The sequence below is a fragment of the Epinephelus lanceolatus genome, chromosome 17, assembly GCF_041903045.1.
Source record: "Epinephelus lanceolatus isolate andai-2023 chromosome 17, ASM4190304v1, whole genome shotgun sequence".
Taxonomy (NCBI): Eukaryota; Metazoa; Chordata; class Actinopteri; order Perciformes; family Serranidae; genus Epinephelus; species Epinephelus lanceolatus.
The window spans coordinates 4625709-4637246 of record NC_135750.1 but is presented as its reverse complement, the minus strand read 5'-3'; the positions used below and the strand labels follow the sequence as shown (position 1 = coordinate 4637246).

General features: G+C 39.7%; 1 protein-coding gene across 1 annotated transcript; it reads right to left on the bottom strand.

Moving 5' to 3' along the window:
* Positions 1–2402: 2402 nt before the first annotated feature.
* Positions 2403–10328, bottom strand: mtx2 (metaxin 2). The gene is made up of 10 exons (XM_033641282.2): positions 10148–10328; positions 8316–8363; positions 8170–8216; positions 7330–7402; positions 7115–7191; positions 6626–6718; positions 6488–6526; positions 6272–6397; positions 6053–6129; positions 2403–3373 (listed from the first exon to the last, which is right to left on the bottom strand). The coding sequence occupies exons 1-10, from the start codon at positions 10185–10187 to the stop codon at positions 3214–3216; spliced, it is 780 nt and encodes a 259-aa protein (XP_033497173.1). The 5' UTR covers positions 10188–10328; the 3' UTR covers positions 2403–3213.
* Between the last annotated feature and the right edge of the window lie 1210 nt (positions 10329–11538).

Below are 11538 nucleotides of genomic sequence, written 5' to 3'. Positions count from 1 at the left end.
CCTGCAGGAGAGCTGAGATGAAGTCAATCACCTGCTCACCTCATCTGACCGGCTGTTACATAAGATTGTGAGGCTAATGTCAGTCTGCATCATACAACATTCTCACAGTCAACTAATGCTCTAAATAGACGTCATTATTTTTTATCATTATTATTATTATTTCTTCCCATGAGCTGGTTGTGACAGAGTCTGCAGCTGCATGAGTAGAAAGCAGAGAGTTACTGTCAGTAGCACAGTGTGTGTGAAGACGTGTGTATTCCTCCTGTAAGATTGTTCTGTGTAAAATAAAGTCTTCAGAAAGAACCCCACAAATGGCTGCAGACTGACCTGAACATCCTCAGATACCTTTCTGTGCGCCTGTGTGCCTGCCGTCTGGCTGATGACCTCTGACTGCGCAGTGTTCACACACTGCAGGTCATCATTCATGATGTCACAGCTCCTGGAAGTTCAAAGGTCACCCTCTGACCTCACAGGAAACCTGGAAGACAGACACTCGCTCCATCTGTCTCACGCACACACACACTGCTCAACTGGGGGGCAGTCAGAGGTGATCAGACGTTACCATTGAGCTTGTCTGAGGCCTGGAGGCAGAGACACACACACACACAGCTGAGTGTGTGAACCCAGCTGCGTATCAAGACTAAAAATAGATTTTGAGGCAACATGGTGGAAACATGTTGGAATGTTTAATGATTTAGCTGCTACAAAAAAGGCTTTTTAAAATATTGTCTTGCTCGCTGATGTATATTTTCCAACCTAACTGCCAGAGCAAATGTTTGCACTGTATGTTTCTGCAAACCCCAGATACATCACATTGGCATGTTATTATGCAGCAGGGACTTTGAAACTTGGCTGTGCTAATGTGTAGTTAAGTTTAGGTACAAAACCACTTGGTTATGGTTTGGAAAAAGATCATGTTTTGACTGAAACATCTGGTTTTATGGGCACAATCCATACTGGAAACGTGGTGATGTCTCAGGGTAAAACAATGCTTTTTCGTGGCACTATCCATGCTGGAAAAACAGTGACAGGTTACTAAATAATATTCACGTTTAGTGGCAAAAAAAACCACCAGAAAAACAGCAATAAATCTCAACTTGATTTGTTTTTTGTTGGTCTTTGACAGTGGTCTGAAGCTCGACAAGTGAGCTTCCGAGGTGTCACACCATCCACCATCCCCTCCACCTCCTGATAACAGTCAGCTAATATCCTGCATCACTCTGGAAACATTGATATGATTAGTATGAAACATGGAAATGTAACATAGTCATGGTTTGCAGAAATTTACAATGCCAACATGTTCTTTTGGAGACTGGGCTGATATTGTGTAGGCCTAGATTTGAAGGGATTTTGTCTGTGCTACTCTTCCCCAAATTAAAAAAGATTTTGTCTATACGTTGTCTTCAACCATTTGAAACCTGGAGTGACATCACTTTCCTTTTTTGAGTATTTAAACCTTTGAACCCTGGGCAGATTGCTGCAATTTCTTTAAAAACATGGGGAAAAAGCATTGAGTAACTTGGGAAGAAAAGTCCTACAATTGCAATAAATGAATAAATAGGTTCAGAATTTAGGTACAAACTAGGGAAAAAAGAAAACAATTTGAGGGGAAACCATATTCATTACTATTATTACATTTAAAATTATGTTTCAGAATTTTTAAAAAACAATTTTTAAGCACTTTTCCAGGTAATTTCCTTGTTTGTTTGTTTTTAACTTTCCTGATTTTTTTTTTACTTATTATCCAGTTTTTAATTTTCTGTTTACTAATTTCCTGCAATTTTTTTAGAGTAATTTCTTCCTCTATTTCTCATTGCCTTCTTCCCATATTTTTGAAAAACAAAATCAAGCCACTTTGCTCAGGTTTCAAAAGGTTTATTTTGCAGCATTTTCTAACTCCTATAGAAAAAGATGAACGATTAAGATTATTTTTTTTTTTAATATATATATACAGATAGATATTTATTTATTTTTTTTAATCCTTAATTTTCTTTTATTCAAGTAACATTGTCACCCTCCTTTTTCTGTCTGTGCTTTGAGCTGCTGTGACATGTGAATTTCCCAAGTGTGGGAGTAATAAAGTTTATCTAATCTCTTATAAAATATGAAAACATCTCTAATGATGAGAAAGTTTCACCAACACTTCAGTCAGTGATACATTTTTAAGAATCATCAGTTATGTGTGTGCAGTGAGGCTCAGGGTGATTTCATTATTCAATGTCAGTGTGCTTTCGGCAAGAATGTTGCACAGAAAAATTCAAACTCAGGATAAAATCTGTCCCTTTAAGTGATACATTTTGGAGTTCACGTTGGAGTAATTAACTCCAACAAAGAGTGAACCTCTGTACTCTAATCAAAGCTTCATGTTGGAGAAAGAAATAAGCCACAAGAAGCTCTGCACATTCAGTTAAATGACTTTTATTCTGTAGGCACTTTTAATTCACACAAAGAAAACAACGGTGGAATAACTAAGGATTAAGTCACATCCTCTTCATCATTATATTCATGTGTTTTTGTACAGAGGGAAGCAACGCTGCCTCGTCTTTCTTACAAGCTTCTAGGAAAAAAATCAGTCGGACTGAAGCCTCTCTGAGACTCAGTGGATCGCAGTAGATACACTATGATACATGTCGGAGCAGAAGACAGTGGAAACAGTGACAAACAGTAAGAGCATATAAATAAGCCTCTGTGTTAGGAAGCATCCACCCTGCTGAAGTGTCCTTGAGCACCTGCAGCTGACGTCTGACCTCCTTCTGGAGTCTGTGAGGAGTTGCATCATTATTTACTTCCTATAAAGCTGCAAACGTAAAGGCTCTGTGGTCTGGTGAAAATTCATTTGGTGGCTTCCTGAAGCAGTTAAACTAAAAGAGCTGCAGATCATCAGTGTGTTCACATAAATGTCATTATTGAGTCTGTGTTAAACTTTTTTTAAATGGTACATATGTGTTGGTGATCTTCACTGTGACTTTAGGATACTTTTAGGTGTATTTGTGCAGTGGACACTTCTTCATCCTTCAAAGACTCATCTGCACTTCTGTCAGCAGCATGCAACAATGTACAAGTACGAAGCAAAAGGGAGACAGAGAGCAAGCATCACGTGGGGACAGGTGTGTGAATACAAGCTGTGTTTAGCTCGTCAGTGCTACAGTGAGGGAATGAGAGAAGGAGGGGCCGAATGTACAAGAGGAGATCATACAGAGACGTTTCATTCCTTCAAGAGCTCTTGTCTTCAAAGTAGGTCTGTTCGATGCGTCTGCAGAAGGACAGCAGGTTGCTGTAGCTCTTGATCCGCTCTGCCAGCTCAGTGCTGGTCAGTCTGGTGGTCAGGATGGTGAAGAGGTGGCCGAACACCAACGCGTCCAGTTCTGTGGGCCTACGACACACACACACACACACACACATTAGATTCTCAGAGCTAAAGTCAACCAATCAATTGAAGATTTGTTTATTTTCCTCATGAGGTAAGCCAAGTTTCCCCGTGTTATTTTTTATCAACATATTGGTCACTTTATTTTATTTAAAATGTATCTCATACGGTTGAAACCTCTGACAGTGATGCACCAGAGCATCTCTGCTTCTCATTATTTCAACCACTTTTTTCACACAGATATAAACAAGAAATCAGGACTGTGAGGTTAAAAGAAGACATGACAGCGGCGAAACAGTGTGCAATCTAACCACTGGGTGTATATTCATACCGATAATGTACGTCCACTAAAAGTGTTTGCTTTGTCACTGACAGGCTCAGATTGTTATTCTAAGTGTCTGACAGCATCATGGAAAGGATCCCTACAGAGATAGACCTTTTTGTTACAGAGTAAGATTCTTTTTGTTTAACTAGAAACAGCCCCGAAATCACCGTCACCAACCTCACCAGACTGCCTCTAAATAAAGAGTCATTTTAGCTTGCAGAAAGCCAGAATATTTTCACATCTAACTGGGTGAGTTAATGGTTTAATTCAACCAAACCAGAGTTGGTGATTTTGGAAACAGTGAAAAGATGAACCAAGATGGTTTTTGTAAGTTTTATTTTGCTTATTTGATCTTGCTATCACCATTCCTAATAGGTGTAAATGAGCTTTCATTAATATGTTTTAAAACAAAGCAGTTACTCTGCAGTGGGCTATCAATGATTATTTGGTATTTAAACTTTGCAGCTTTAGTATTGAAAGCAAACACATCTGTTCACTCACTATTAAATTCTTTATTTCCTCGATATCGACAGCTAGCCTCACTAAGGTGACTCAAGCTTTGCCATTGCTATTGAGATTCGGCTATTTTAGGAGAAGGCGCCACGCCCTAGACGTATGACACACATAGCTGACCAGATGTTAAAGTTACAATGTGTAATTTACGTGGTTGTTTATTAGCAAATATCAACTATTGCGTTCATAAATATATATTTACTAAAGTGTGATGCAATTCACATACAAATGGAAGCTTTCTCATAGGCTTAGAATCATTTCTCTATATATTCACAGGCAGGGCGCGGTCTGCTGGAGGCTGCCATCTTGTGTCGCCATATTTGAATACGGTGGCCGAAAGAGATACACGCGCTTCGCCTTTCGCATTTACCTAGAACTTGCCGTCACTGGAGACAGAGAAGGTGAAGCTCAATCCGGGGCGCTTCTGCGTGAACCTGCTTTGTACTTTTATGATTCTGTCGCACTTTAAATGGAGGACCACACATATGTTTTGCCCCGCAAGAGGGAAACCACGCCACCAAATAAAAGAAAAAGATCAGATAAGCGAGGACGGGACAAAACGCGAGTGAATATCGGCATTGCTTATTCCAGGTGGAAAAAACTCCTGTGGAAGAACACTCTGGAAACGCATATATTATAATCATACCAACCTATATTTGCCGCACTGTGCCGTGACTATCACATAAAACGTGTTATTTTAGCATTACTGTGCTAATGTTACCAAAACAATTAGAAATAAAACACTCCTAACATAACGTTATATCTCACAGATAACCTATACCTCACTGGTAAGCTATAACATATTGTAGCGTCCGCCAGGACGTGTGGAAAGGATGACGCAGTTATTCGGCAAAAACCACTGTTTATTACTGAACAGTACAGGTTACTGTTGGCCGTAACTACACCAAAACAACCAACAAACAAGAACTTAGCTGTAACTCCAACTGTGCACTCCTGCTCTCTCCTCCAGCTCGCTCATACACACACCAGCACGCGCACTCACACAGCTCTCATCCCTGTCACACTCGCACCCCGCCCCCCTACCTATATTCATTCAATCCCAAACATGCCATTAACTCACAGAACACTGACATTATAACAGAACATTTACTGCAGGGTCACTACAACATCGTAACATGGTTTAGATTCCTAAATAAATATTCTCCTCATCGCTAGATAGGCCTGCTCCTGAAAAACTTGAAAAATTCGTGGATAATGTCATCTCTGTCTGCGCAAGGCTTTTTGTCCTACGAGGCCACCGTCACTTACCCGACGGGAGGAGTGAGTGAGTGAGTGAGTGCGAGTGAGCCCTGCAATCTAGAATCTGACCACTGATGTCACTGTTATTCACCATTTTTACACACTGAGCTTGGCTTTAACACTTTTTTTTTGTTTTTATTTAGCATGTAGGCTACACATTTACACAATTAGAAAATGTAAGAATACCTTTAGGGCTACAACAATGATACATGAAGATTAAAATGTTAACTGTTATTCATTTCTATATAATTTTTTTGTCAAAGCCACAGGGAGCCAATGAAGAAGGGCTAAAGAGCCACATGTGACTCCTGAGCTGCAGGTTGCCTACCCGTGGTTTTATATACAAAATGTTCTCAGGACAGAGAGAAGCTCCACTTTCAGATGAGGAGGTCATTACAGTTTTACACCACAGGGTGGTGCTAAAGGGAAAGCTGTCAGATGCTTCAAAACATTTCATTTTAGCCACAGAGCAGAATCTGCAGGGAAGAGCTGAAGTATAAACTCTCACTATGCGACACTATGAGCTGTTCTGTTGTTGAGCTGCTCTGACAGACAGACAGACCGAGAGAACCAAGAGAGATACGTACTGTTTATTAAAGAAGTACGGTTGTGTTCCCAGCCTCTGGGAGAGTGCCTGGCAGCACTGACTCACATCCTCGTAAACCTGAAACACGTGAAGGGACAGACACTTTTTAATCATGTCAATATTTTATGAGACAAAAAAACACAAACAGTATCTGCTAAAGCATGAGAACAATTTACAAAACATGTAAACTTCAGATATTTATCTGCAGGTGGCAGCTAACCTGCTCCAGTGTTTTCCCTCCCCAGCCGATGGCGTTCATCTTCCTGCGAACCTCCCACTGCTTCTGATAGGCCAGGATGTTATTGAGAGGCCACGAGTAAGGACTGCTGTATCTGGGACGTGAAATCTACACAAACACGTGCACACATGATCAAGACGCAACAAATAATCACCGCCAAATATTTTTTTCTTTTTATCTAAAGACAAGTACGCTCACCTCAGCAGCTGTAGCGTCGTCACACCACTGGATGTACAACTGTAGAGTTAAAGGAGAGGATATTATCCAGAAATATTGATAATTACAACTTCTACTGTGTGTTTTGTTGGCAGGGAGTGTATGTATGTGTGTGTGTACCTCAGCAGTAAGCAGCATGTTGTTGACCAGCTCCATGTACGCTTTCATTTCAGCTCTCTGAACATCGTCTAAGCCATCGCTCAAAGAATTACCCTGAGGACCCAAAAACACAGAGAAAATTTTCTTCTCATCTTTAATTAATCCTGTTTTTTAAATTTAAATTGTTTTTGTAGCCAAAGATTGTTCCCTAGCGAAAGCAAATGTCATTTGTTCTTTCCACATCAGGTTGGGTTGTTAACGTGCCAAGAGGCTAACAAGCGTCTTGCAGTTTCACTTTTTGAATGATGAATATAGACTACCGCCGCCTGCTGAACAGGAAAGCTACTTCCTCTTACGCTGATGCAGAACATCACGCTAGTTGGCCGTTGGCCGGAGTCTGTCTGGTGCGTTCAGGTGCAACTTTTTGTCTGAGGCACAGGCGACATGAGGCGACACAACAGTCGGCCTAAGCAAGCAATCAGTAACATTTTTAATATCTGTGTTACACACCTTAGCTTTGGTGAACTGCACTATGGGCCCCAGCTCTGACACGACCTGGTTCCCCACATGGATGAAGGGAATCTTACCTACAGAGAGAGACGGTAAAAAAACAGAGAGGAGGAGACTGTTACGCTCTGAACTTAACAATAGAAGGTTTGTTTTTCAGTGAGACAGATTCACATTATGGCCACAGGATTCACCTGTGCAGCAGCGTGTGTACTAACCAGAGGGTGACATGTATTCAGCATTTGCTCTGCAAACCACCTGCACTGGAAGACCACACATCCTGAGGTAGGCCTGTAGAAGAGGGACACAGGACACAGTCAGGCAGTGCTGAGGTGATTCATTTAGAATGATGATCCATTCATGTTTGTACTTCTGTATATATTAGATTGTGAATGATTAAAATGTCTCCATAATCTACTACACAGAGAGTTTGTTAGTATCATGCTACAGTGCATGTTCTATCAATTGCAGTTCTGTGGCTCATACACACATCTGGTAGTCCCTCTTCCTTTGTACTTGGAAAGGTAGTGGCATGGTTGACAACATGGAGGAGTTGGTCCCAAATAAAAATCCGACATAATATATAACTAGTTTGGATTTTCCAAAGCCTAAACAGTGCAAACAACAGTTAGCCATGACAGGACTCCAACATTAAGTAAAGGTGGATTTTTGAAGTCTTGATGAGTATGTAATTTATTCCATCTGATAGACGGCCCAGACTTTTTAGGATCCATGTATTGTATGTGGGAGAGTCTGGTTTCAGCCATCTGATGACTAAACACGTTAAGGTCGCTGTAAGTAATATATGTAGGAGGAATTTCTTATGTGTGAGTTTTAAAATACGTCTTTAATGAGCATCTTTATAAGGGAGCCTGACATCTAAGATTTTCACCGCCAATGACTGCTCTTCTGTAACTGTTGTACATAAGTTAATAAAGAACTTGACATCATCTATAAAATAACACACACGTTCCCCCCTATATACACTGCTGACACACACACACACACACACACACACGCTGATATATTTGTTGGGAACACACAAAGACAGAATTCACCTGAACAGCCAGAGATGAGGCGCAGTCTGACAGCAGAATCTGATCCTCTGGGGAAAAATAAACGACACCACAGTAACGTAAAACACTAACATCCTCTAAAGTGACAGATCATAATATTTCTCCAAGTCATACAAACAGTGACTCACCCTTCAGCGGCTGGTACAAGGTTGCAGTTTCAGGCCAAGGCTCAGCAGCTGTCAGGGTCAGAAACACACACACAGACACACAAAGGGAGACAGACGATTATAAGGTCACAAATTGGCTTAATAACTGTTATGTTTCTGTTTATTTAAACGGCTAATGTTCTTCTATCTATTGTGTAATGCATTTAAAATTAAATGTCACCCTCATTGGAGATCTATCTGTACGCTAGCAGACACGCCCCCACAGAGGCACAAACAAACTACACAGTATATCCCCGTGTTTAGCTTAGCTTGAAATACAACACATTTCACACTATCAACGTGAATAAACGTGCTAATTACACAAATGTGGAGAATTAAAACACCTCATAAAAAAGTTCAACTTCTCAGCAATAGTTCAGGGGGGTTCACATGAATTCAAGCCACTGATAAAGTAACAAAAACAACATTTACGCCGACGATGTGTCAGTAACTTTCATTTAACGCTGTAGAACCGAGTAAAATCCAAGATGGCGCGTCCCTTCTTGCCTCCCTAAATGCAGTGCTGCTCAGTAGCGCTGCGCTCACTGCTGCCGCTGGTGGCTGGAGGTGACACTACAACAGTCTGTCATATTCACCAAAAAATAAAAATAAAAAATAAAAACGGCAAGGCTATAATTTACAATAAATTAAAACATGTGATACATACTTAAATAAAAATATAAATAGCACAGTTATACATGTAAATGGTGAAAATAGCTGTAAATATTATTTTATAGTTGTTATTTTATGTTTTTTTTTTTAATGTTTTATTATTATTATTATATTCATGTAGAAAACTGGTTTATATAGTTTATTGCAGCACAATGCACATATTTTTATATTTTCACACACTTGCAGACTCAGCCCTATTTTTATTCTTAATATCTGACGTACTAGTGTTAAATGTAGCATAATGCACATTTCTATTTCTTTATATTTTTTTTTAATTTATACTTATATGCATCTATTATATACACTTACGTACTTCTTATAATTTTCTATTGGGGACTGTAATTACAATTTCTAATTTCAAAGTCACATTTTAACAAAAATTTAAATTCAAATTTCTTATTTTTTTTGTGGGGGTGTGAAAGCATATTGCATCCACTTGTGACGTAAAGGCTCGTATTAAGTTTATTTTAAACACTCCAAACTTTGATTCAAAGTCTTACTTTTTGTACAGTGAAGACGCTTCGTTCATTTTTATATACAGGATGCAGTTTTACATTATTATTGCTGCAGTACAACTTCCGGCCACCAGTGGCAGCACTGCGCTAAGCAGCGCCGAGCAGCCCTTCAGATTCACAGAAGAAGGCATTCGTCGCCATCTTGGATTTTACTTCAGCGGTTGAATTTAATATTATTTAGCAGCACTTCGTTAAAGTAAGACGTGTTTTTGTAACTCGAAACACGGCTGTCATCGACGTGAATCCTCCTGAACTCTTTCTGTTTCAATTCACCGTTCAATTCTGGGTCTGTATTCCTAACATCAATCCTAAAAACAACATTATTAGCGTTATATTTGTAAAGTTGTTGCTACATTCAGCTAGCCATCTACGACCTGTAGCTGGCAGCCCTGTTTGAGAGCTAGGCTAACCAAGCTAGTCCTTGCTACAGAAACAGATAAAGGTGGACACACACAGCCACCGTTACACTTATGACTGAGCAGTCCTGCTATGTTAAACGGCTGCGGCTACTTCTGTTGACTAATGTTAGCAAATGGCTAACGTTACATGGCTGTACACATTAGCTGATGTTAGCTAGCTAAAGCTATGTTAATGAACTATAACAGAAGCACTAAGACAACACATTACCTGCCATCTGCGACACGAAAGCCTCTGCCGCAAGAGACATTGTGATGCTGTAATATCCCTATTGCTAATCAATAATAATCACAGTGAGAGACGAGGTCAATTCCTCTGCATGCAAGTTTAAGGGCAAGTGCTTGTTCTGCTGTCACAGACTGGTCCGCCCGCGATTAAAGTCCCGAGGAGGAAATGTAGCTCTGATGTTTTGTTCCGCTTTACGCCCGAGTTGGAGAGGACAACAGTTGTGTGTGTGTGTGTGTGTGTGTGAGAGAGAGAGAGAGAGTCTCTGTCATGATCATGTATTTCAGTTTAGTTTATGTAAGAATGAGCAGTGTGCAAATGATAAATATGCATGATATAAAATGACAGAATTTTCATCTGTAGATCTGTAGTGCTTTGGCCAAGATGTTACACAAGGCTACCTAAAATGCAACAAAGCACAGAAAAAAGACTTATTTGTACACATCAACAAAAACAACACACATAATTTAAAAACTGGAAAAGGACATACAATGTTTAAAACGACTAGAGGTAGTAACATATAAAGAACAACACTGCAAACTAAACAGCAGCAGAAAAGAGTTTAGTATTTATGTGTCTGTATTAAACACTCATTGTTTTAAGTGATTACCAAAAGATCTATTAATGTTAAGTTTTCTGATATAAATTGGAATTCCATTCAACTCTTTTGAACCTCTGGCAGACTCAGGCTGACTGGCTAAAGGCACTTTTCCACAGTGGAATCGTCCAATCTCCTCTCATGGGCAATTAATGTTTGTTCTTCTGTTAATATATAGCCTACGCTACAAGTGGTGTGGAGCTAAGTTATGGGAGACTCTGTATATCAAACACAAGTTTACATATTTTTTAAAGTCATCACAGCTTAAAATCTAATATTTTTTTTTTAGAATTGGGCAGTGATGGAAGTGCTTTGTCTTTTTTGTCTAGTGTTTTGAGTGCTTGTTTGTATAATGATTCAAGTGGTTTCAACATGCTATGATCAGCTTGTGACCAGCTTGTTATACAATTATTAAGATGAGTGAAAATCATAGGGTACAGAAACATCTCGGCAGCCTCTGTAGACATGTAATTTCTAATTAACTGAAAATTTGCAAGATTGAGTTGCACCATTTTCAAGGTTTTCTTGACATGTGACTTAAATGAAAGGTCGATTGACCCCAAGATATTTGACTTCTTTCACAAGCTGCAGTTGTTCACCTGGATCACTATCAGGTCTGTTGGTTTTGTAGAAAAACATGCCAACTGTTTTAGATATGTTCAGCTGGAGGCAGCACTCTTTCAGCCATGTTGTGACCTGAGACATCAACTGCAACACCTGCTTTGGTTCCAAAGACATGGACAGTCGGTAGGGTGGTGTATACAGGTGGATTTGGGGA